The 26,871-nt window shown below is 49.0% G+C and overlaps 1 protein-coding gene across 1 annotated transcript; it reads right to left on the bottom strand.

Moving 5' to 3' along the window:
• Positions 1 to 345: 345 nt before the first annotated feature.
• Positions 346 to 22,754, bottom strand: Bri3bp (BRI3 binding protein). The gene is made up of 3 exons (XM_052755484.1): positions 22,432 to 22,754; positions 10,329 to 10,431; positions 346 to 7,131 (listed from the first exon to the last, which is right to left on the bottom strand). The coding sequence occupies exons 1-3, from the start codon at positions 22,654 to 22,656 to the stop codon at positions 6,704 to 6,706; spliced, it is 756 nt and encodes a 251-aa protein (XP_052611444.1). The 5' UTR covers positions 22,657 to 22,754; the 3' UTR covers positions 346 to 6,703.
• Between the last annotated feature and the right edge of the window lie 4,117 nt (positions 22,755 to 26,871).

Genomic DNA, 26,871 nt, shown 5'->3' with positions numbered 1-26,871 from the left:
AACATATGCAGGCACAACACTCATACACATAGACAAATAAATCTTTTAAAAAAATAATATTGGGGACAGGAGAGATGGCTCCGTGGTTAAGAGCACTTGCTGTTCTTGTAGATGACCTGGGTTCTCTTCCCAGAACTCATATAGTGGCTCACAAACATCTGTAACTCCAATTCCAGGGGTTCTGACCCCCCTCTTCTGATCTCTGAGAGCACCAGGAACACACAAGGTGCACATATATTCAGGCAGGCAAAGCAGTCTTAAAACATAAAATAAAAGGAATCTCTAATTAGGAGTTTACCACAGGTGCCTCACTAAAGTCAAGAAATCCATCCAAGAGTCCAAATGGCAAATTTACAGTAAACGTTTATTAAGCTGTAATGTTCACAATGTTTTAATCCAGTTCTTAAGTCAATCTACAAAGACCTCTAACATCAAAGCCAGTGATTAATAAATAAGAGGAATGTATCCATCACTTTGCAAAAAAATAATAAGCCTGACGCTTTTTTTCTATATAAGATATTCGTAGAATCTGCTTCCCAACTAAGGTATGTGCACGTGTGTGTGTGTGTGTGTGTGTGTGTGTGTGTGTGTGTGTGTGTGTGCACCCCACTATGTTCACGGAATGGCTTTCTATTGTGTTAACTAAATACTATTAAAAATTTCTAAGCTGAGGCACAAGATATGAACTCAACCACGAAGACATCATTGGTTTAAAAAAAAAAAAAAAAAAGAGTATGATTTGCAGCTAAGAACAGGGAAATAATTACCTCATGGGGGATTTAACTGCACACTAGTCACTGTCACAAGAAATTAATTATAGGCTATTCAGAGATTTATCACAGATGCAGACAGGAAACGGACACAAGAGGAAAAGCTTGAAATCTGCAGAGACATCAGGACAGAGAGTCGATCACGCCGTCCGCTGTCATAGCTGTCCAGGTGACAATGCAAACAGTGGGCTTCTTATGCCACTGGGACAGGAAAACAGGTTCTCCATGTCGGCCCTAGCTATGGAGGGATCGATCACCCCAGAACAAAACACGTAAGGGTATGATGGGCTGCAGCTTGCTGATGCCAGTCAGGACAACCGTTGGCAGCTGTCCAGTGTTAAGAATACTGGGTTAGAACCCGCAAATTTTAGATATACATATATATATATATATAATTCTACAATTCACAGGTGAGGAGCCCAAAGTCCAAGTACTTAAATGGTCCTAAACAAAAACATTGTAGAACTGTCATAAGTTGTTTTGAAAAGCAGCTTGCATGCTGGCTGGGGGTGGAGCTCACGTGCCTAGGACCTGAAAGTAAAAAAGGTTGGGGGGAGGGGTTTTGGGGGGCGCACCCTTGGAAAAGTCCTTGTAGCTACAAGTACACACCAGCGATGGCTTTCTGGTGAAATCAGGCAATTCAAAACCTACTGGGATGCCTGGCATGGTGATGCACACCTTTAATCCCAGCACTCGGGAGGCAGAGGCAGGCAGATCTCTGGGAGTTCAAGGCCAGCCTGGACTAGAGTGAGACCCTGTCTCGGAACAAAACAAAAAGTACCGAGGGCACAGAAGGGAAGCACTTCAGGTTGGCCACCAAACACAAGCTGTAGACTCTACATTGTAGAGTCTACAACTTTAGATTCTGTACTGACTCTTGAACAAGGTGTGTGTTTGTTGAGACGGGGGCTTGCCATATAACCCAGGACGGCTTTGAACACACCACCTTCCTGTCTATCTCCAGACTGCAACCACATCTGGCTTCCTGGTCATACTATTTCCAAGTCATGGGTCCATCACGGGTGTGCCAAGGCCATCTAACAATGCTCCCGAGCACAGACTTCCCACAGAACCTTGAAGGTTCTCACGAGGTACCCAGGGAGGATATGCCATCCGGCCCACTTCCCTGGAAGTCACAAAGGCCACCCGAAGCCCCATCTTCTACTCATAGGCAGCTGAGCCTCATTTTCAAGTTGCCTCTCAGGAAATGTCCCTGGGTCACTTTTATGAATGGAAGACCCCATCATGATCCACAAGGGCCAGCAGTGAAGACGTTCTTTTCCACGCTTTACTGCCAGTAAAAAGGCCAAGGCTCAACAAAGGACCCAAAGGGTGGGGGATGCTGGCAGCAATAAATCATATTTGTAAAAGGTGCCTGTTTGCTGCACTGTTAACAGACTGCCTCCTGATGCGAACAGGGAAGAAATCACTACATAAACCCTGACCACAGGCCGGGGTGCGAGGGCCTGAGCTGGTTTGGAACAGTGCTTCTGTAGCATGTAGGAAGCGCTGGGTTCCACCCCCAGCACCACATAAACCAGGTGTGGTGGCACTTCTCTCTAACCCTAGCACTGGGAAGATGGAAATAGGATCATGAGGTTCAAGGTCATTCTCAGATACACAGCCTGTTTGAGACCAGCCAGGGCTACAAGAGAACCATCATCTTAAAAAAACCAAAACTAGCCAGGCGGCGGTGATGGTGATGGTGGCGGTGGTGGCGGCAGCGGTGTGTACCTTTAATCCCAACACTCGGGAACTCACGATATGAGTTCAAGGCCAGCGTGGTCGACAGAGCCAGTTCCCTTAGAACATACAGAAACCCTGTCTCAGAAAACAAAAAACCAAACAAACAAACAATCAAAAAAAAAAAAAAAAAAAAAACAGGGCTGGAGCGACTGCTCGGTTAGAACATTGGCTGTTCTTCCAGAGGACCAGGTTTGATTGCCAGGCTCTACGTAGCAGCTGACGATGGTAACCACACCCTCTTCTCGCCTCTGTGGGCACCAGGCACGTAAGTGGTACAGACATACACGCAGACAAAACTCCCACATACATAAAATAAGAAGTTCAAAATGAAACACCAGCATCGCCGGGCGGCGGTGGTGCACGCCTTTAATCCTAGCACTCGGGAGGCAGAGGCAGGCGGTTCTCTGTGAGTTTGAGGCCAGCCTGGTCTACAGAGCGAGATCCAGGACAGGCTCCAAAACTACACAGAGAAACTCTGTCTTGCAAAAAAACAAAACAAAACAAAACAAAAAAAAACCCACCAGCATCAAAAATCACCACCCCCAAAGAGCGGTCATAACCCACACCTTTAATCCCAGCACTCTAGATGCAGAGGCAGGAGGATCTCCGTGAGCTCCAGGACAGCCAGAGTTATTACACAGAGAAACCCTGTCTTGGAAATAAAAATAAAAATAAAATAAATCACCAACCCAACCCTGTCTTCCCCCTCCTACCCTCCCCCCAAAATCACCAACCCCAATGTGATCCCCTAAATCCAGTTCTTCAGAGATAACCAATCTGACCTCAATCCTATCCTTGGTAAGGCAAGTACTTATAGTGACAAAGAACCATCAGGGAATTAACTCTGACTTTAAGACAGTTCAAACCCCAACTCTCTCTTCCTTTCATTTTTTAAAAAAAAAATTATACATGTATTTATTTAGGGGAAGGGATGGCAAACCATGGCCTGTGTGCAATGGTCAGAGGAAAACCTTGTGGGCGCTACCTGTCTTCTTCACCATGTGGGTGGTCCTGGGAATCAAACTCAGGCTTGGTGGCAAGCACCTTTACCCACTGAGCCATATCGCCGGCCCCTGACTCTTAATTATAACAGATCCATGGCCGCTGCCATCAAAATGTCTCTTTCTCGTGTTATTCAGGGAAGAGGAGTTGTACACAGCTCCGAAGATAAGGCATGAAATGAGGTACAAAAATACATCTTTCCACATACAAAAGGGATGGTAGAAGAAGGGAAACCTATAAGCTACTTCGCACCTGCACGGAATGGAGACAGAAAAAGAAAAATCTTTAACTACGTGGGAGTTAAGAATATATCCAAGGGCTGGAGAGATGGCTCAGCCGTTAAAGGCTAGGCTCACAACCAAATATATAAGAATATATCCAAGCCGGGCGGTGGTGGTGCATGCCTTTAATCCCAGCACTCGGCAAGCAGAGGCAGGAGGATCTCTGTGAGCTTGAGGCCAGCCTGGTCTACAGAGCGAGTTCCAGGACAGGCTCCAAAGCTACACAGAGAAAGAAACTCTGTCTCAAAAAAAACCAACCAACCAACCAACCAACCAACCAACCAACAATGCATCCAAACAATGCCAGCCGTGGTGGCTCCCACCTTTAATCCCAGCACTCACTTGGGAGGCAGAGGCAGGTGGATCTCTGAGTTCGAGGACAGCGGAGGGAGGGGGGGCACTATGAAGAGACCCTGACTTAAAAAAAAAAAAAATACATTATAAACAAGGTGAAATGAAATGTATGCATCTACCATCTAAAGGTCTACTTCTAGAATATCAAGTAACATTCTACTCTGGTGTGTACATTCTTCCATTAGAATGAAGGCATCCTGGGGCTAGACTCTAGAGTGCTCTCTTAGGATGCATGGTGCCTAGGTCCCACCCTAAGCACTGCACACAATGAGTGTGGAGCCACATATCTGTCATCCCTGCACTCGGGAGGTAGAGGCAGGAGGATCAGAAGTTTAAGGCCAGTCTCAGCTACTTAAGCAAGTTCAAGGCCAGCCTATGATACATGAGACCCTATCTGAAAGAAAATACATGAATAAATTCAAATGAAGATTATCTTGGATTTATATAAATCAAACTATAAAACTGGCTTTAGAGTCTACATTTGGTCAGGCTGTTTAACTTTTTTCTTGTTATTGTTTTGAGACAAGGTCTCAGTGTATAACTCTGACTGACCTAGAACTCACTGTATAGAGCAGACTAGCCTCAAACTCACGAGATCTACCTGCTTCTGGCTCTTGTGTGCCACTAAACCTGCCTTCTGGTCTTGATATGTAATCCTAGCTGGCCTGGAATATACATACTATTTAAACTGAGCTAGCCTCAAAATAGCAGCAATCCTCCTGCCTCTGCCTCCTGAATACTAGGACTGCACACTCAGCTACAGGGGTACTGTCTAGGACCTGAAATCGGACATCTCTGTGGCCACCAATGAGAGGAGCCAAGGCAAGAGCAGGGAGGCTCGGCTTCACAGAGGTTGATAGCCAATATCTGCAAATCAATCTTTTGGTATGATATGGCCAGACATTGGGAAGGAAACATGAGTTAGCCACTGACATGCCCCTCCACCAGTTACTACTCACACCCTGTGCAGCAAGTACATCTGTTGAGAGTATCCAAACAAAACGTAACTGAACTGTTTCACACCAGAAGTCATGTGTGTCCAATGTCCATGGAGAGATTTCCCCAGTATGGGTTCCACAAGTGAATGGAATTCAAAAAAGTGTGAGCCCCATACAAGTCACCCCAAGAACAGAGGTTTCAGACCTATCCTCAGAAAGACCCGAATCTGTGTTCCAGACATTGATAACCCAAAACAGAACTTCTCAGACACATGGCACCAGAGCTATTGTCGGCTGGGTTCCTCCACCAAGGTCTGCCATGAGAGCCGACAACTGACTCCACCAAGCTCAACTTGGGACTGTGGCCCCAGGGTACACTGAAGGACCACAGAGACAATGGCAATCCCAGCCACATCCTGCAAAAGCCAGCTTCCTTTCCACAGAGTCCTGGCAGAGGGGGCGTCACCTCCAGTCTCAGACCCAATTCTCTGCCCAGGCCCCCCAACCCAAGGTTAAACTGAAACAACTCCCTGGATCCCAGACAAAAAGCACCTAACATAATCATAAAAATTCCAGGACAGACAATTCAGATCTTAAGGTTGCTTATGCCTAAGAATATTCTAGAAGCAATGAAATGAAAGATGTTACTGGCCATCAACAGTTTTTTCTATGGTCTTGAGTCAAGGAAAAGCAAATGAAACAAAGAAGCAAATCCCATTTGGGTCCAACTGGCAAATAGGGAATGTGAGATTCAGCTAGATTCCGGAATAATGTTCAAGACCCACCCAGGAAGTTCTTGGCATCAAACTCCAAAGACATTTTGTAGCCCCATCTGTGTGTGTTTTCCTTCTAGAAAGGCTGGGTGTTAGACTACATTAAAGTCCAGTGAGGAGGAAAGGATTCCAGGACGTCTATGGGTACCTTCATTCAGAAACACAGTGGACAGGGGTGGGGGTGAGCTCGGCATCCCCAGCACCATAGAAACAGAAAGACATGAAGGAACACAATGCGAGGAGCACACAGGGGCCCTAGGATCCAAAAGTGACCGAGTTCCACTCTGAAGCCCAGGTGTCCACGATAACAAGAGACAGCACTCATGAACCAAGTCACCACCAACAGACATGAAGTAAAGGTCACATCTGGGAGCACGAAGATAATAACGCACGCAGGGCTCACCCACCAGCCAATTTAAACTTCCTTCGAATCTTCAAGTGCTTCCTTCCAAGGTCTGATAAACTTGACTTGATCTTCCTTTATTTAAAAACCTTACAAAAGATTCGAATGTTTGAAAAAAAAAAAATCAACTTTATGTTCTATGCAGATAAATTTCTCTGACTACACGGCTAAGAGGGCTATATCCATTGTTTAAAAAATATGTTGTGCCCACTAGCGACACTCTGATTTAAGTCCTACGTGAGTTCTTTCTCCTCCAGTGGGTCGTAAGGTCGGCACACAGTGGGAAATACCAGGTTGTGGCGTTCTTGTTCAGTTTATTGGGAGGGGTCGGGGTTTGGTGGGGTTGCCGCTGGCTGCTGTTTTATTCTTCCTCCGTTGTCTTTTGACATCACAATAGCTGGTAGGCACCCTTGGACGGCCGAGGGGAAACTGACCTTCACTTGTCCTTGGAGCGGTCCAGGTTCTCCAGCACCCGGTTGAGGCGGATGTTGAGCAACCTCACCTGGTTCTCCAGGTGCTCCAGCTTCTCCTCCACGCTGGGGCTGCCGAGGCCACCGGGAGCGCCCCGCCAGTAGCCCATGGGCCCCGTCATGAAGTAGATGGCCACCACGAGGCAGAGGGGCAGCACGGCATGCTCCGGCTCACCCTCGTACTTATGCAGGATGTACACGCAGGACATGGAGAACAGGACGACTCGGACGAGCCAGAAGAAGCGGCCGAACACCAGGTGCAGGAGGCTGAAGGTGAAACCCAAGGTCAGAGACAAGAACCAGTAGGCCAGGAGGACCACACCAACCAGCACCAGGGCCCGGGTGGGGCTGTTGGACACGGAGGCTGGGCTGAAGTACTGTGACAGGTTGGACACTGAAACAGAACAGAGGACAGAGCTAGTTAATCCCACGTGGTCAGGACATTCTTTTTTTTTGGGGGGGGGGGGAGTACTGGGGGGCAGACACACCTTTATTTATTTATTTTTTTTTTCAATGAACATAATATTTGCAATTGTAACCATTTTTAGGTTCACAAATCCAGTGGCATGAATTACATTCAAGATATTAATTACACTCACGCTATTCATTAATTACACTCATGATATTCGTTGCATGTGTGGTATTCATTGATTACATTCACAGTATTCATTCAATAACCATATTTATGATATTCATTAATTACATTAATTGTATTGATTTATTACATTCATGATATTATGTCCTGATACGACTGTCCGTTTGTGGGGCTTTTCCATCACACAAAACAGAAACCAGGGAGCGTGGTGGCGCACGCCTTTAATCCCAGCACTTGGGAGGCAGAACCTGGTGGATCTCTGTGAGCTCAAGGCCAGCCTGGGCTACAGAGTGAATTCCAGGAAAGGAAAAGCTACACAGAGAAACCCTGTCTCGAAAAAAAAACAAAACAAAACCAAACAAACAAACAAACAAACAAACAAAAAAACAGAAACCAGGAGATTCTTTGACAGCCTCAGGACAGCTAAGCTCAGGGGCTGGACCCATGGGCTCCTGCCACAACCCAACACAATGAAAGCCAATTGAAGCAAGCGTTTGAGCCTCCAAAGTAGCTGAGGAAGCACAGGTGGTCCCTCGGGACTGTTTGTCTCTGTCATGAGTTTAAAACACCTTTTGTGAGGCTGGAGATTATGGCTCAGCGGTGAAAAGCACTGGCTACTTTTGCAAAGGACCCAGTTCAATTACCAGCAACCACATGGTAGTTCACAACCACCTCTAACTCCAGTTCCAGGCGACAAATCTTCAGGTACTGCATATATGTGGTATGCAATATACGTGCAGACAAAATATCCCTACACATAAAAATAAATAATAAGTAAATCTCAAAACTATTTTTTTTCTTTTTGTTTTTTTTGTTTTTGTTTTTGTTTTTGTTTTTCGAGACAGGGTTTCTCCGTGTAGCTTTGCGCCTTTCCTGGAACTCGCTTTGGAGACCAGGCTGGCCTCGAACTCACAGAGATCCGCCTGGCTCTGCCTCCCGAGTGCTGGGATTAAAGGCGTGCGCCACCACCCGCCCGGCTCTTTTTGGTTTTTTTTGAGACAGGGTTTCTCTGTGTAGTTTTGGTGCCTGTCCTGGATCTCGTTCTGTAGACCAGGCTGGCCTCGAACTCACAGAGATCCTCCTGGCTCTGCCTCCGGAATGCTGGGACTAAAGGCATGCACCACCACCACCTGGCTCTCAAAAATGGAGCTGGGGTTCAAACTCAAGTCCTTGTGTTTGCAATAAGCTATCTCCTCAGGCTGGTCACAGTGGCTCGCATCTGTCATCCCAGTACTTGGGAAGCTGAGGCAGGAGGATCAGGTCATCCTTGGATCCTCCACATTGAGTTTGAGGCTAGTGTGAAGTACAAGTGAAGCTTGTCTCAAAAACAAAGCAAAACAACAACCACAAAACCAAAAAACCAAAAATAACAGCAAAACAAAAATAGTAAAATTGATTGATTTCACCAACTTAGAGACGGGGGTCTCATGTAGACCAGGCAGGCCTTGAACTCACAGAGATCTGTTTTACTCTGAGTACTGGGATTAAAGGAATGAGCCACTAAGCCAGAGTAAATTTCACCCATTTCTTTTTCTTTCTTTCTTTTCTTTTGGTTTTTTGAGACAGGGTTCCCTGTGCAGCTCTGGCTGTCCTGGAACTCTCTCTATAGCCCAGGCTGGCCTCAAACTCAGAGATCCACCTGCCTCTGCCTCCCGAGTGCTGGAATGAGAAGCACGCGCCACCACACCTGGCCTTCACCGGTTTCTTTTCCCTGTAACACGGCCAGTAGAGAACTTCTATATACCTCAAAGCTTATGTCTATCAAAGTGATCCACATGGAGGAGTCTTCATTGTAACTAACACCCTGGAAAACGACGGGGAAGGAGGTTCTTGGGAACTGAGAACCAGCACCTTGACTATGGCTCCTGGAGAGGTATCTCTCACATTTCTACTTCTGAGCTTGAGACACAATTCCCAAAGGCCTTAGGGTGTCCTGCGGCTTATCAAAGCCAAGAGGGAAACCCATACCCCAAAAACAGGGTATTTCACCTCCCCCTCAACCAGCTTCTCTCAGGCCTGGGTTCCTCAGCCATGCCTGGTGTCCTGTAGCTGTCTGGCCCTGCAGTTTCTGGGCTGCATGCAATTCCTTGCAATCAGGTTTATCTCTATAGGCTCGCTGCCCAGGGGTGGCAACCTGGAATTGCACAATCCCAGCAGGTGATGGCTGAGGGCAGCCTCGCAGGATTGCACACAGTTGCAACAGCCCAGGGAGGGCTGTAACTGCCCTAGGGGCAGCGTGCTGCGCAGCATCCTCCGAGAGCCACACCTCTGCCTCCCATTCTCCTGGTGTGAGGCCTTCTGAAGGCTAACCTCAGTGATCCAAGGCTAGAGGGGTTCGGTGTGGAGAGCTGATAAGGGCAGTGATGTGTAGGCGCCCCCTGTACAGCATGGCTCCACCTGGTCCCAGATCTATAAAGAAGGGATGCCCAGGATTAATGAGGATTCGGAGAGGGTCCTGTTACAAGGCTGTATCCACTTTCTGTGTCTGCCACAACCAACCCCTAAAACCCGGGGGCTGATGATCATTAGACAGTGAAATCCATCCTCTCTCCCAGTTCCAGAGGCCAAAAGTCCAAGTTCAGGGCCACGCTCCCAAAGTGTGGTCTCCCCTGACTCCTCCACTCACACTTTTCTCTCTGCTGACTACATCTTCGGCCGTGCTGAGACACAGCTCTGAGTGCACCTGGATGAGAGCTCTGAGGAGCATCCCTCTGGTCACTTGGCTTCCTGGGGGTTCTAGGCAGTCCATGGCCCCGTAACATCATCATCCCTGCAGGCTCTGCCTCCGTCATCTTCACAGCCTTCGAAGCTTCGTGGACCACACGTTCAGCTATTAAAGTAAATGCTCCTTCCTACCTGTGGGGCTCCATTCCCTTACCACTCTCACGGACCCTCCGCGCACGGGGGGACATGGAGATTCCCTGCACAGTGGGCCTGCACCCCCAAAGCAAAACACACAACACCACAACACCCTGCATGACCGTGCCCACACCCACCGTCAAGTCCAAGGACTTCCAAGAGCTCCATCCAAACTTTCCATAATGTCTCCACGAACATGTCCACTCCCTGCACGAACCGCTCGGTCAGCCTGGATAGTAACTGCAAGGACGAAAAGACAGTAAGAAATTGACCGACATGCCGTCTTCCCAATCCTGTCAAGCACTGAAGCGTGAGCTTGCGAGAGGACACCCGAACAGAAAGGAACCACAAGTGCCTCATGGACAGTCTACAGCCAAGCAATGAACAAAAGTTGATAGCTGGTCCCCCACCATGTAGAATATGGAAAGCTCCTCCTCCACACACAGGAGCAACACTTGCGGGTGAGGGGGCGTGGCTCCTGGTCATCATTATCGGCTTCCTCTGCCTGGGAGTTTCTGCCCTCAAGATGCTTCACAGGGCAGCTGGCTCTCCAAGGGACCAACCCTGAAATCTGAGACCACGAAGCATGCTCTGTCTGTGGCCTCGAGAATTTCCTTAGCTGTCTAGGTGATTCGGAAAGCACAGTAGACCGGGGAATCGTGTTACTCACTGCCTGATTGCCTTATTTCCTTCTGAGTAAGTGATCGTGCTGGCTAGTTTCATGTCCGTTTGGCACATGCTAGCGTCATCAGAGAGGAGCAGGCCTCAGTGGAGAAAATGTCTCCATTAGATCGGGTTGTAGGCAAGCCTGTAAGGCATTTTCTTAATTAGTGATCAGTGGGGGAGGGGCCAGCCCATTATAGGTTGTGCCGTCTCTGAGCTGATGGTCCTGGGTTCTATAAGAAAGCAGGCTGAGCAAGCCACAGGGAGCAAGCCACTAAGCAGCACCCCTCCACATCTTCTCCATCAGCTCCTGCCTCCAGGCCCTGCTTGAGTTCCTGCCCTGACTTCCTTCAATAATAACCAGGGCTATGAAGTATAAGCCAAATAACACTTTTCTCCCAAGTTGCTTTGGTGACGGTGTCTTATCACAGCAGTATTTAACCCTAACTAGGACAGCGATATTATATACACCTAGCATAAAGCTCGGAACCAGGGCTGGAGATGTAAGTCAGCAGATAATGTTTTCCTAGCATGCGTGATGTCTCCAGCACCACATAAACAAGGCAGCTCAAAACTGCCTGTAACTCTAGTTCCGTGGAGATCTGATGCTTTTCTCTGTCCTTGTGCACACAGGGGTACACACACACACACACTCACATGCACACACAATTTAATAAAATCAATCTTAGGCCAGCCGGTGGTGGTGCACACCTTTAATCCCAGCACCTGGGAGGCAGAGGCAGGCGGATCTTTGTGAGTTCGAGGCCAGCCTAGTCTACAGAACGAGATCCAGGAAAGGCCCAAAGCTACACAGAGAAACCCTGTCTCGAAAAACCAAAAAAAAAAAAATCTTAGAAAAAAAAAAAAACACAAAAAGCCAAGCATAGTAGTGCACGCTCCCAGTACTCAGTGGGCAGAGGCAGGTAGATCTCTGTGAGTTCAAAGCCAGTGTGGTCTACATATACATAGTGAGTCCGGGGACAGAGTTTGTATAGTGAGACCCTGATTCAAAAAACAAACCAACCAGCAGGCGATGGTGGCACACGCCTTTAATCCCAGCACTCGGGAGGCAGAGCCAGGCGGATCTCTGTGAGTTCAAGGCCAGCCTGGTCTACGGAGCGAGATCCAGGACAGGCACCAAAACTACACAGAAAAACCCTGTTTCAAACAAAACAAACCCAAACAACCAAACAACAATAAACAAAACAAAAAGAAAAAATAAAATAAAATAAAAATTAAAAAAAAAACCCACAAACAAACAAAAAGAGAAGAACACAAGAAAGGAAGGAAGGAGGAAGTGGGGAGGGAAGCAGGCAGGCAGCAGCAGCACAGCTCTCGATGGCACCAGCTGCCTGGGAAGCCGTGTGCAGGAGTTCTTTTAGGGTAAGCTACATTCTGACTCATGCTGTACTTTCCGGGCCTTGGTTTTCCCAGATGGAAAATGGGATCAGCATAGGAGCTACAGCTCAGTATGGTCCCCTGGCCCGCTGCAAGTGGCAGGAACTCAGGGGCGGCTGCGGCTGTCCAGTCAGACCAGGGACAGGGAGGCAGGGAAGGGTTCCTGGAGGGCAAATCCAGACCAGAAGTTCTTCTTCAGGCCGCGAAGGGGCCAGGAGGGAAGAGGACACGCCAGGGCAGGTCCCAGCCTGTGCCCTTTCAGCCACTCGGCTGGAGAACGTGCTGGTCCCTCTGGCAAGGCTGGACATGGAAGGAGAGCCCCAGACTTTATGGACATGACAGGGTTCCGCTGGGCTCTCCTAAATGTGATTGTGAAGCCCCTGGTCCCCAGTGAGGGAACATCTGACGACAGGGTCTTTAAAGAGGTGATTTGAGCCGGGCGGTGGTGGCGCACGCCTTTAATCCCAGCACTCGGGAGGCAGAGCCAGGCGGATCTCTGTGAGTTCGAGGCCAGCCTGGTCTCCAAAGCGAGTTCCAGGAAAGGCGCAAAGCTACACAGAGAAACCCTGTCCCGAAAAACAAAAAAAACAAAAAAAACAAAAAAAAAAGAGGTGATTTGGCTAATGAGACCACTAAGGTAGGCCAAGTCTAACAGGAAGGAAGTTGTTATAAGACACTGTGTCGCCGGGTGGCGGCGCACGCCTTTAATCCCAGCACTCGGGAGGCAGAGTCAGGCGGATCTCTGTGAGTTCCGAGGCCAGCCTGGACTACAAAGCGAGATCCAGGACAGGCACCAAAACTACACAGAGAAACCCTGTCTCAAGAAAAAAAAAAAAAGACAAGTGTGTCAGGCTTGTCTTCCCAGCTACTCAGGAGGCTGAGGCAGGTGTGTGTTGGGGGAGGTGAACGGGTGGGGGTGTTGTCCATGCAAACATCAGGGCTGGCAGAGTAACGATCCGAGTGAGCCAAGAAGGAAATCCGGTTCAACAGGACTCGGGAGTCAGTGTGTTGATTCAAACTTCTAGAACCTGATGGTTTATTTTGGGCACATTTATGCAGTTTGGGGAAAAAAAAAAAAAAACGTTTCCTGGTATAACAGAATCCCATGTGCACAGGGAGGCACAATCCCATCAACACTCTCTTCCAAGTACATGTCACTCGTCCGTGAAGATGAGCTCTATAGAGATAGGCCACATGTGCCATCTTGAGGGCCAAGGGGAGGATCTGGTGTGGGCTCGTCATACAGACAGCACAGAGGTCATCTGGGCTACCAACCGCCCCCAGTCCTGTTTGTGAGAGCCTGGGGGAGCCCCTGGCCATATAGATAGCACAGAGGTCGTCTAGACTATTAACCACCTCCAGTCCTGGTTGTGGGAGCCTGGGGGAGCCCCTGGCCATATAGATAGCACAGAGGTCGTCTAGACTATTAACCACCTCCAGTCCTGGTTGTGGGAGCTTGGGGGGAGCCAGTTATGGCCTGGCTCTAGAGACAGAATGCGCAGGGGTTACCTAGGCTATTAGCTACCTCCATGGAAAACAGGTTATATATTTTTTCCCTTGAAAAGACAACCCTGTGTGTTTAACATTCCTGTGCTAACTGTGAGCACAAGGGCCTCTGTGCTCCCAAACAGGCAGGGAGATGATGGCAAGCTCAAGGCCTGCCTTGGGCTCAAGGATGAGTCCAAGGCTAGCCAGGACATCTTAGTGAGACCCGCCCACCCCCATCTCAAAATAAAAACAGTTGGGAGTGGAGCTCAGTGGTAGAATGTTTGCCCAGAAAAAAAAAAAGAGAGAGAGAGAGGCCTGCTGGCCCATTCTGGAGTGCAGGGGAAGCCAGTCGACCACAACCTTGACCTCAGGTTTCCGGCCCCAAAGCAGTAAGAACTGCATTCTCATGGTCCAACCACCCAGTCGGGTACCGGGTTCCTGGTGAGTGACAGCAGAGTCCAGGGTCTGGAGGCAGAACCAGTAGTACCAAGTGAGTGAGCTGTCTTACACTAGGACTCCATATCTGTTAGTCCAGGGAACCCCTGGAGGGGTGGGGGTGGGCGTGGGAGGGAGATATACCAATATGGCATGGTGACTATGTGCCTGGCCAACACAGGTAGAACAGACTTCCAGAAAATGAGGTCTTGACCCCCAAACAAGGAAATAGATAATAAAAAGAAAAACTGCTCATCATTATGGGGAGGGACATGCCTGAGGAGGGCAGAAGACCACTTCGTGGAGTGGTGTTCTCCCCTTCACCATTGTGGGTTCTGGGGATTGAACTCAGGTCGCCAGGCAGGCACAGCAAAGCACCTTTACTCACCAAGGACAACGTTACCCTTTCAAGGACAACTTTCAAATACTGATCTTCCTGCCCCTACCCATTCAGTACTGGGAATATCCACCATGCCCGGCTTTACTATTTATTTACTTATTTATTTTTAAGATTAGGTCTCGCGTATCCCGTTTTTCTGGTGTTTTGGAGAGAGGATCTTGAATACACACACAGACACACACCACACACACACACACACACACTCCAAAAGAAATGTGGATAGCACCTGTATATTGTAAAATATTATTAGAGTAAAGATAAGTTTCCTGGGTGGGATGATGTTTGTGGACCGTGCAGAAGATACCAAGATATCGCTGTCTTACTTCAAATGGTGAAAACAAACACAGAAAGTGTGTGTACGGTGCGCTGGTAGAGAAAACAGAAAATATGCTCCGTGGGTGAAGGCAGCGGAGGGTCTTTTCTCTCTATCGACTTTTCAGTATTTTGAGATTTTATAGACGAGGAAGAGGAAGAAGAAAAGAGTCAGGGAAACCATTCAGTAAGTAAAGGCACTTGCTACCACTCTGCCCAAGTTTGATCCCCAGGACTGAGAGACCCCTGAAAGTTGTTCTCTGACCCCCACGGAAACCCTGCGGCATGCACATAAACAAGTATAACAAGGGAGATTTTGAACAAGGGGGCACCGTGTTTGTTGGTGGTGCCATCCTGGGTGCCCACGCCCCATGTGTCAGTTCACAGCCTTCTGTACCTTCTGTAAAGGCGACAACTTAATGACCTTCAATAAAGCTGCACAAATAATTACAGCAGGAGAAAAAGGACCAGGGAAGTGGCAATTATTTTTTTGTTTTGTTTTGTTTTTTTTTCGAGACAGGGTTTCCCTGTGTAGTTTTTGGTGCCTGTCCTGGATCGCACTCAGTAGCCCAGGCTGGCCTCGAAGTCACAGAGATCCGCCTGGCTCTGCCTCCCGAGTGCTGGGATTAAAGGCGTGCGCCACCACCACCACCGCCCGGCGGAAGTGGCAATTATTTTACTAGAAATACTTCTCTGCAAGCAGCAACAGAGGAAAAGCTCTGTGAAAACAGAACAGACCAACGGTTCAACTGAAGACCAGCAAAGAAACGGAACAAACCAGAAAGAAAAGACAGGACCAGAGCATTCAGAACAATTTTGAAAAACCAAATAATAATAAACATAAAATTAGTAATAACAAATTTCCCTGAAAGTCTTCCCTTTTTTTCTCCCCCAACCCCCTTTTTAAGTTTTTTTAAGACAGGGTTTCTCTGTGTAGCCCTGGCTGTCCTGGAACTCGCTCTGTACATTAGGCTGGCCTTGAACTCACAAAGATCCTCCTGCCTCTGTCTCAAGAGTGCTGGGATTAAAGGCGTGCACCCTCTGCCACCTGGTTCTTTTAATTTTTCAATACATGGTTTCAGGTAGCCCAGGATGGCTTCAACTCACTGTGTAGCTGCAGCTGACCTTGAACTATTGCCCCTCCTGCTTCCACCTCCCCAGGGCGAGGACTACAGGTATGTGCTATAGGACCGGCCTGGCAACAGACCCACTTCTCTGTGCACACAAAATGGTTTGCACGGAAAGGTCCTGCTTCGGTCACACTTGGAGGGACAAACTCCCATGACCTCCACCACACACAGTCTTTGCTCCCTGTAACCCTTCAAAAGCAACAAACTGAGCCGCCAAGACCAAGCAGTGTCTGATTCCCCTTTACGTGAAAATCCAAAGAGGAAAATCTGTAGAGACGGAGAGACTAGCAGGTGCCTGACTGTAGTGGAGGCCAACAGTTGATGGATGGCTTAGTGGAAGAGTTCCTTTGAGGTCAATGGAACAGTCTGCAGCTAGATGGAGGCAATGGGTGTGCAACCCTGTGAATGCTCTTGTAGCTACCAAACTGAGTGGAAATGGTGAAATGTGGACTGACGTGTATTTTATTGCCATAACTAGGAAAAAATTAGGGGACTAGAGCTATAGAGCTCAGCTGGCAGCATGCTTGCATGCATGGAGCCCTGGGTTCAATGCCCCAGCTGGGTGTGGTGGCTCATGCCTGAAAATCCAGAGCTGGAGGCAAGAAGGGTCAGGGGTTCAAAACCAACCTAGAAAACAGGAGACTCTGCCCTCTAAAAAAAAAAAGGAGGCTGGGCAGTGGTGGCGCACGCCTTTAATCCCAGCATTCGGGAGGCAGAGGCAGGTGGATCTCTGTGAGTTCGAGGCCAGCCTGGTCTACAGAGCGAGTTCCAGGACAGGCTCCAAAGCTACACAGAGAAACCCTGTCTGGGGAAGGGGTGGAGGGTGGGGTTGTTGGGTAAGAGGGCTTGCTGAGCAAAGCATGATGACCTGAGTTCCGGTCTCCAGCACCTACTTAAAAAGCCAGGTGTGGCCATGCACTGGTGTATTCCTGCAAACACAGTACGGTAACAGTGGAGACAGGAGGATTGCTGTTGTCAGCCTCGCTCCAGGCTCAGTGAGAGACCCCGTCTCAGGGAATAAGGCAGAATGATGGAGAAGAACAATTAAAAGTCCCCCTCTGGGTAGGGCAGTGGTGGCGCACGCCTTTAATCCCAGCACTTGGAAAGCAGAGGCAGGTGGATAGTTTGTGAGTTCCAGGCTAGCCTCGTCTACAGACTGAGTTCCAGAACAGCCAGGGCCACACAGAGAAACCCTGTCTCAAAGGAGGGGGGGGGAAGCCCTCTCTCCTCTGGCCTCTGTATGAAAATGGGCTTGTGTGCCCACACACATACACACTAAAAAGCGGGGAGGGCTGGGCATGTTGGCCCACACCTATGACCTGGAGGTTGAGGCAGGAAGATGGTGAGTCCAAGGCCAGACTGACTACCTAGCAAGATTCCACCTCAAAAACGAAAAGAAAATGAAGCGGAAGCCTTACGCATTATACTACACATGATGTACAAGGACCCGGGCTTTCATGGGCAGTGAAGACAAAAATGAGTTGAGAGTAGACAAGATCTCAGAATGGCGGCGACACGAAGGAAATAACCCAGGTGATCTGGTGGTTAAGATTCTTTTTCTCTACTTATTTAAAGTATGTGTGTGTGTGTGCAATTGTCCGTGACGTCTAGAAGAGGGTGCCATATCGCCTGGAACTGAAATGACCAACTACTGAATGGAACCCAGGTCCTCTGAAAGAGCAGCCAGTGTCGTCAGACCCTTAGGTCACCTCCCTAGTCCCTGACCACATTCTGATTGAAACGGTAGCTTAATTTTTTTAGGAAACAGCATTCTGCCCCATTCCCAACCCCATCCTATGGGATCATGCGATGGCTTTTAAAAGCTCAAAGGTCTCTTCCCCCGACCCTTGCCCTCCATTACCCCCACCCCCAACCCAGCTGGATCAGGAGAACAGAGAGGGAGATACCATGATGAATGAAGACCCCAGGTGGAATAGGAAAAAGCAGAGTGCTAGAGAGGTCCCAAGGAATCCACAAAGATACCTCCACTGTAGACTACAGGCAATCGTTAAGAGAGTGCCTGAGGCTGACCTGCTTTGGTGACTGGATGGCCGAACACCCTGGCTGTCATGATAGAACTCTCATCCAGTGTCTGATGGAAGTGGATGCAGAGATCCACGGCCGAGCCCCAGGTGGAGCTCCGGGAGTCCAATCGGCAAGAGAGAGGAGGGATTGTATGAATGAGAAATATTGAGACCATGATTGGAAAAAGCACAGGGACAAATAGCCAAACTAGTGGAAACACATGAACTGTGAACCAATGGCTGAGGAACCCCCATGGAACTGGTTCAGGCCCTCTGGATAAGTGAGACAGTTGATGAGCTTGAACTGTTTGGGAGGCCCCCAGGCAGTGGAGCCAGGACCTGTCCTTGGTGCATGGGCTGGCTTTTTGGAGCCTGGGGCCTATGCTGGGACACTTTGCTCAGCCTTGGTGTAGGGAGGAGGGGACAGGACCTGCCTTGGCTGAGTCTAAAAGGCTGGGCTGACTCCCCAGGGGAGACCTTGCCTTGGAGGAGGTGGGAATGTGGTGTGGATTGGGGGGAAGGGCTGGGGGGTGGTAGGAGGGAGGACGGGGGAATCCATGGGTGATAGGTGAAATTAAGCTAATTATAAAATAAAAATACTAAAAAAAAAAAAAAAAAAAGCAAGCTCAAAGGAACTCACGAACTTTAGACCGACAGCTGTGGAACCCGCATGGGACTGGACTAGACCCTCTGCATACGAGAGACAGCTGTGTAGCTGGGTCTATTTGAGGGGCCCCTGGAAGTGTGATTAGGAGCTATCCCGGGTGCATGAGCTGGCTTTCTGGATCCCCATTACCTATTGTCGGACGCCTTGCTCACCCCTGATAAAGTGGGGAGGGGCTTGGTCTTGCCTCAACTGAATGTACCAGGCTTATCTGTCCCTCCACGGGAGAACTTACCTTGTTGGAGGAGGAGATGAGGAGTGGGGGGGATAGGTGGCGGGGGGGGAGTGGGAGGAGGGATGAGAGGGGGATCTGTGGTTGGTATGTAAAATGAATAAAAAAAAAAAGGTCCTTTTTAAAAAAATTATTTATGTGCAATAAATACATATATAAAAAAATTAAATATATGTGTGCGTGCGTGCGCTATGGTTCACATATGGAAGGCAAAAGACAACTTGCCTTCCACCGTGTGGGTGAATTCAGGTCACCAGGCACTTTACACCTGCTGACCCATCTCACCTGCCCTCATGAACGGTTTTTAATAGAGCAATGGTTCTCAGCCTTCCTAACGCTGCGACCCTTTAATACAGTTAGTTCCTCACGTTGTGCTGACCCCCAACCATAAAATTATTTCATTGCTACTTCATAACTGTAATTTTCCTACTGTTATGAAGTGTAATGTCAGCCGGGCAGTGGTGGCGCACGCCTGTAATACCAGCACTCGGGAGGCAGAGGCAGGTGGATCTCTGTGTGTTCGAGGCCAGTCTGGTCTACAGAGCAAGTCCAGGACAGGCTCCAAAGCTAGAGAAACCCTGTCTCGAAAGAAAATAAAAAATCGTAATGTCAATATCAATGTCAATATGCAGGATATCTGATATGCAAACCCAAGGGGTCATGACCCACCACGGGTTGAGAGCCACACTGTTACAGTGCTTATGGGATAGTGATGTCCTACAGTGTAGAAAATATAATTTGGAAGAACTCTTTGGTGTGTGTGTGTGTGTGTGTGTGTGTGTGTGTGTGTGTGAGTGTGCGCGCACGCGCACACTCCACCTGTGAAGGTCAGAGGACAACTTGCAGGGGTCAGTTCTCTCTCCCCACCATTTGGCTGCTGGGGGAGGGTAAGAACTCAAGACATCATCAGGCTTCCTGGCGAACACATTTTGCGCCTTCACCTGCTGAGCCCACGTCTGGGCCCTCAGATAATTTTAACTAGAGGAAAAGCCTGCTGGATGGCTTAACAGGCCCGGGTTTACTAATTAGAATCAAACCTGCCTTGTGGGTGGGAGGCTTTTAAAAAGTTTGTGTCCCAGGTACTTGACCCAGTATTTTTAAACCCAGCACCACAGAGGCAAAGAAAGGCAGAGCTCTAGGAATTTGAGTCCAGCCTGGTCTAGATAGTGAGTTTCCAGGTAAGCCACGACTACATAGTGAGACCCTGTCTCAAAAAAAAGAGAGGGAGGGACGGAGGGAGGGGGAGGGGGAGAGAGAGAGAGAGAGAGAGAGAGAGAGAGAGAGAGAGAGAGAAGGTGCTCCACATTCTAATCATAATTTGTGTGAAATAAACCTTATGCATGGTGGTACGGGTCTGAATTGCCACTGGGCCTCTGGAGCTCTGGGGCCTGAGGCTGTGGTCTTGACCACTTCTCTGTCTCATTTGGGCAGAAGAGAGAATCTGGGGAGTTGGATGTGACTGCGTTTTGTGTACTGAATACCTGCAGTACATATGAAAGGGCATGGTCTAAAAGGAGAGTAATAACTCCTTCATTCATTTGAAAGTTATTAAGGACAGAGAGTAGCCTGAGTGCTTAGCATGCACAAGGTTATGAGTTCAATCCCCAGCACCCAAAAATACTGATATATAATAACTATTTAGCAGCTGGTACATGAATATTTGTAGTAACCATTTTCAAAACAGCCATCAGGAGGCCAGAAAGATGGCTCAGCAGTTAAAAATCCATACTGCTATCACTAAGACCCAAGTTTGGTTCCCAGCACCCATATCAGACAGCTCACAACTGCCTGTAACTCCAGCCCCAGGGCATTCGATGCTCTCTTCCGGCTTCTGTGGGCAACTGCACTCGTGTTAACCAAACACAGCCATAGGAATACACATAATTAAAAATAAAAATACAACCAAGCTTGGTTGCACACACCTTTAATCTCAGCACTTGGGAAGCAGAGGCAGGTGGATCTCTTGTGAGTTCAAGGCCAGCCTGGTCTACATAGAGAGTTCCAGGACAGCCAGGGTGGGCTACAAAGAGAGACCCTGTATCAAAAAATAAATAAATAAAAAATAAATTTGAGTTCCTAATGTTCTTCTCCCTCATGCTAAGGACCAATAAACTTTCCAAACTTTCAGGTTTTAGACCTCTAAATCCCCCCCAGCAGGGGTAAGCAATGTTCAATTAAATTACCCCACAGCAAAGATCAAACTTTCGAGATTCATGATTCTGCGTCAGGAAGGAACCAGCTGCATCAACACATAACAAAGGAGCTAATGTTCCCATCTCCACTTAACAGACAGAAAAACTGAGGTTTAAAGAGAAGGCAGGGACAGGCAAAATGGCTTAGCCAGTAAAGGTGCTTGCCACGACCAGCTATGGATTCTCATGACCCACATGGAGGAAGCAGAGAACTTTATAAAGATGTCTTAAAGCCGTCTTCTGACTCTCGCACGTCCATGTGCACGCACACGCACACAATCAACAAATAAACGTAATTAAAAGTATTTAGAAGTGAAGTCACTGGGGCTGGAAAGATGGCTCAATCGATAAAGAGCTTCCCGTGCAAGCATGAGGACCCGGGTTCAAGAAGCAAAGACAGGCAGAGCTCTATCAATTTGAGTCCTGCCTGGTCTATACAGTGGAGGGCCTGGGTTCAATCCCCAAACCCTTGTAATCCCCATGCTGGGGAGGTGGAAGCGGGAAGATCCCAATGGCCCACTTGGCCGGCCAGCCTGACCTCACCTTCAAACTTCAGGGCAATAAGAACTTTGTCTCAAAATGGATGGCTCCTGAGGTTGAATGCCCGCGGCCGACCTCTGGACTCCACACTCACACACACCACTGAAGCCACTGGTCTAACTTCATCCGGCTGGGGAAAGAGGGAGTGCCCCAACTTGGACCCAAAGTTCTCTGGACTCCACAACCCCAGGGCCAGAGACCAGGAAGGGAACGCGGGGAAGGCAAGAGAAGGCGTGCATCTCGACATCTCTTTTCTTAGCATGGTGCACCCAACGTAGATGCACGGCGGAGGGTGGAGAGCTCCTTGGTGGAGGGGCTCATCCCAGTCCCGGAGACCCTAAGCTCTCATGCTCTACCAAAGGCTCCAACCGAGAGGTGCCCCCTCTACCCCAAACACACAGTAGGCGCTCAGGTTGCCAAAGCAATAGCTCAGACCCCATCACTCCCTGGAAAGGAGATCTCGGCCCAGCTATCTCTGAGGCAAGGGGTGGGAGGCAGGAGGCCCTCGACGCCAGGCCTCGTGGGGACCCGGGCGTCCCTCCCCAGTGCCTGGCTCACAGTGGGGGGACCATTGAGACGCGGCGGGTCAGCGCGCGGGCGTCACGCGCTCCCGGGGGCTGCGCTTGGCCCGGGCTGCAGCAGGCCGCGACCGTCCCCAGCCCGGGTGCTCCCCCGCTCCTTCCCCCCCCCACTTCTCCTCCCCCCCCCCACGCCCCAAACGGTCTCCCGGCGCCGCAAGGTGACCGCGGGCGCGCCGCCCACCTTCTGAGCCGCGCGCACGTTGTCCTCCCCGAACAGGCTGCTCACGCTCTGCGAGAAGCTGCTGGCCGCGCGCCGGTGGCTGTTCTTGTCCGCAGTCCCGCGGCCCCGAGCCCCCTGCGCGCCGGGGGCCACCAGCGCCACCAGCAGCAGCGCCCCCAGCAGAAACAGCAGCAGCAGCCGCAGGCCGGCCCGGGCCCGGGGCTCCTGGGACGCGCGCGCGCCCATGCTCGGCCAAGGGAAGAGGGTCGTGGGGGAGAGGGGAGGGGAGAGGGCGGAGCGCACCGCCACCGAGGGCTCCGGGCCGCACCGCGTGGGCGCGCCGTCGCCCCGCCCCGCCTTACAGCCCCGCCCCGCCCCGCGCACGAAGCCCCGCCTCCCGCCTGCAGCACCACCTCCCCCCCCCCCCCCCCCCCGCCACTTCCCGCCCCGAGAGAGGGTCGACTCCCCTGTATACCGGGAGCTGAGGGTATCAACTGTGCTATACACCCCAGCGCATGCGGGGGCTTGCAAAGGCTCCTTCTTGGGCTGGGTCTGGGCTGGGTCCTTGCAAGCGGTTGGGAAACGGAAGGGCAGGTGTCTTGTCACCTCCCCGCACCCCAAAAGGCAGGCCTCGTGGAGCACGCTTTCATTCGTTCTCAGGCCCCTCCTGCATGGATGGCATTTCCGAGCCATAAAGTGGCTGGAGAGGGGAAGTTGGTGATGGGATAGGAAAGCTGATGAGCGAGGAGGGAACTGGGGAAGAGGTTTGGTATTGTGCAGCGCTTTATAAAGGATTTGATGGGACCAGGGGGTGTTCCTTAGGTCTCAAGTCAAAAGAGATTCGGTGGGGGAGGGTGTCTAGAGTTGGTCCCGCCAGTCAATTCTGTTGTCAGGAAGTACCCGCCGCGCCACCTAGAGGGACGTAAGGGCTCAGAGACCTAAGAGAGGTGTAGGGATAAGAGGAATTTACCAAAATTCAGGGCTTCCTACCTGAAAAGCGACTGGGCTTCTGGGCTTCTTATATATGAACCCCATGGCATGGCAGGCAAGAGGACCAGAGGACTATGGGTTTGAAAGATTAAAAGCCACGATAATCATATTAGAGGCATGGTGATGTGTGCCTGTAAATCCAACCCTAGAGAGGCTGAGGGAAGAATCATGGCCAGGTCAGGCCAACCTCAGTTATACCCTGAGTCCCAGGTCAGCCTGCCCTAAATAGTAGGACCCTGTCTCAAAAAAATAAAATGGGCTGGGCGGTGATGGCGCACGCCTTTAATCCCAGCACTTGGGAGGCAGAGCCATACAAGATCTATGTGAGTTTGAGGCCAGCCTGATCTACAGAGCAAGATCCAGGACATAATATTTTAATTTTAAAATGATGAAAATAAAACAATGACTTAGGTCTATCACTCCAGCTAAGGAAAGCTAAGGCAGGAAGAAAACAAATTCCAGGCCTGTCTATAGAATGAGTTGAAGGCCAGCCTGGGCAACCTAGTGAGACCTTGTACAAAACATAAGAATAAATAAATCTCTGTGTTAAAGGACTGGAGATGTATGTGGCCTAACTTCAGGACACTCACTTGCCTAGTGCGTGGAAGGCCCTATGTCCCATCTCCAGAACCATAAAAAAAAAAAACATTAATAAATAAAATCCAGGAAACACTACCCCAGCCTTCGCAGCTGATGATTGCTCCCACAGAGGGAACTGTGGAACTTGGCAGGCAGGAAGGGGCTTCCTCTGAGGGTCTATTTGTTGTTGTTTTGTTTTGTTGAGATTGGGTCTCTCTGTGTAGCTTTGGAGCCTGTCCTGGATCTCCCTCTGTAGACCAGGCTGGCCTCGAACTCACAGAGATCCACCTGGCTCTGCCTCCCGAGTGCTGGGATCAAAGGCGTGCGCCACCACCGCCCGGCTTCCCTCTGAGGGTCTTATCTAGGGCTTGCCCATTCCCTGAAATCTCCTGAGGGACTTTGGCACAGCCCAGCCTCCATGCTAACAAATCCTCACAGGACTTTCACTATCCGTAGCTTTATCTATACAGCAAGACAACCTTCGCCCCAATGCTCTTCTCCTCAGCCTTGCATAGCTCACCCTCCACCCCGTATAGCCTGGCTCCTCTTCCATCATAGCTTGTGGGCATCTTGTGCATGCGCATCCGCGGAATCAGGTCGTCCTTTTTCTTTCTCCTGTGACCCGTATATCCTCAATTTATTTCATACACTCTATGATGGAACCTTCAGAGGATACATTTTCCTCCACACCCTACATCAAACAAACCAGGTCTAGCCAGACAAGTTTGAGACAACCAGGAAAATAAATCTTGATCCAGTCCAAAGAGAGAACACTGGGGGCAGGGTACAGCCCAGTACGTAACTGAGAAGCATGCACTGAGAAATGCAAAGACCCTGGGCCCATCCCCAGTACCAGAAAAAGGGGAAATAAAAGCTGAGATGGCTTGGTAGGTGAGGACTTTTACTGTACAAGTATGAGGACCTGAGTTCAAGTCCCCAGCACCCACACAAAAGAAAAATTGAGCCGGTGGTGGCGCATGCCTTTAATTCCAGCACTCGGGAGGCAGGGGCAGGCAGATATCTGTGAGTTCAAGACCAGCCTGGTCTACAGAGTTCCAGGACAGGCTCCAAAGCTACAGAGAAATTCTGTCTGGAAAAAACGGGAAAAAAATTGAAAATTACTTTTGAACTCTACCCTTCTGTATTGTAGAAGTTTCAAATATTATTGAGGATTTGGTTTACTTCATTATGGGTTGTCTTTTCATATATTTTTACTGATATTTTCATGTGATGTTAAACTTTTTTACCCCCTCTCAGACAAGGTCTCAGCTCTAGCTGGCCTGGAACTCTGAGGCTCACTAGCCTCAGTATCAGGAGTTTTGACACAAAGTCTTATGCCACCACATTGTGCTAAAACCTCAAAAGGGCTTAACAGCAGCATACATCTTTAATCCCAGCCCTGGGAAAAAGGTAGGCAGAGCTCTGTGAGTTACATGTCAACCTGAGCTACAACCCTGTCCCCAAAACAAACAAATATTTTGGAGTGAGATATAATACAACCCCTAGAGAAATAGGGTCTCACTATGTAGCCCTGGCTGACCTGAAATTGACTGTAGACCCAGCTGACCTCAAACTCACAGAGACTATCCACCTGCTTCCACACCCTCTCCTTGAAGTGCTGGGGTTAAAAGCATACACCACCATGCCCAGCAAGATTTTTTCTTTTAATTATGTGTATATCAGTGTGTGGGTATGTGCATTCATTTGCAAGTGTCCTCAGAGGCCAGAGGTGCTGGATTCTTTCCCTGAAGCAAGAATTTCAGGTAGCTGTGATCCACCTACTATGGGTTCTCAAAACTGGTGCTCTATAAGAGTAGTGTGGGGTCTTAACTGCTGAGCCACCTCTCCAGACCCCTCTTCTGTTCACTTTAAGGAAATACATCCATGCAGCTGTGTGTGCCTCTTTCTTCTTAGTGTCCAAGATGTTCTTTGTATCTTCTGGAAGTTTATTATTTATATGCTATCTTATTACATTTATTTAATATCTATTTATATTTGTATGTATGTATGTATGTATGTGTGTGTGTGTCACATTGTTTGTGTGTGAAGGACAAATTTTAGGGAGTCAGTTCTCTCCCTCTATGCCCAGCAAGATTTTTTTTTAAATTATGTGTGTATCAGTGTATAGGTATGTGCACTCAATTGAAGGTGACCTCAGACTCTGTAATTTATTTATTTTTTTCAAAGACAGGGTTTTGCTATGTAACCCAGACTCGGCCTCTTTCCCCCCTTTTTACCCTTTTCTTTTTGTTTTTACTTCTCCCCCCTCCCCAGGGTCTCTCCTGCCCTTTCGTTTACTCTATAGACAAGGCCAGCTTTGAACTTAGCCTGATCTTTCCGCTACCACCTTCTAAGATCAGGAATTTCAGTGTGCCACCAACCCCCCATTCAAATTAATTCAACAGAAAAAGTGTGGTACAACAGAACTATTCAATTTGGAAGGTAATTGCAGGGTTGAGAAATACTCCCGAGTACACCTCAGACAAAGTGACAGCGTGAGTTTTAAACCATTTAATAAAATGCCTTCTTTTCACATCTCTGTTCCTGCCATAGAAATATTCCACACTTTTTCCTGTGGAATGAATACACCTCACCTGTGGGGGATATCAGAAAACACAGATGAACAAAACAAGAAGAGAGGAGATGTTTGCACTAGGGGCAGGATTGTATTTTACATGTTTAGTCAAATTAATACTAAAGATGTTATTTATTTATGCGTGAGTGTTTTGCCTGCACGCTACACCTGTCACCACATGTGTATCTAGTACCCTTTCAGAAGAGGTTGCTGGAGTTAGGAATGGTTGTGAACCACTTATGTGGGTGCTGGGGACTGAAACCAGGTCCTCTGCAAGAGCAACAAATGCTCTTAACCACTGAGCCCTCCCTCTATCC

The sequence above is a fragment of the Peromyscus californicus genome, unplaced genomic scaffold, assembly GCF_007827085.1.
Source record: "Peromyscus californicus insignis strain IS unplaced genomic scaffold, ASM782708v3 Scaffold_2__1_contigs__length_46816999, whole genome shotgun sequence".
Classification (NCBI taxonomy): domain Eukaryota; kingdom Metazoa; phylum Chordata; class Mammalia; order Rodentia; family Cricetidae; genus Peromyscus; species Peromyscus californicus.
This window is presented reverse-complemented; position numbering and strand designations above follow the sequence as displayed.

Bases quoted from the DNA above. Each gene is read 5' to 3' on its own strand.
- Bri3bp (XM_052755484.1), bottom strand. From the start codon at position 22,656: ATGGGCGCGCGCGCGTCCCAGGAGCCCCGGGCCCGGGCCGGCCTGCGG. The intron at 10,432-22,431 runs GTGGGCGGCGCG...TCGTCCTTGCAG, and splicing joins ACGTGCGCGCGGCTCAGAAG to TTACTATCCAGGCTGACCGA. The intron at 7,132-10,328 runs GTGGGTGTGGGC...GTTCTGTTTCAG, and splicing joins GGAAGTCCTTGGACTTGACG to TGTCCAACCTGTCACAGTAC.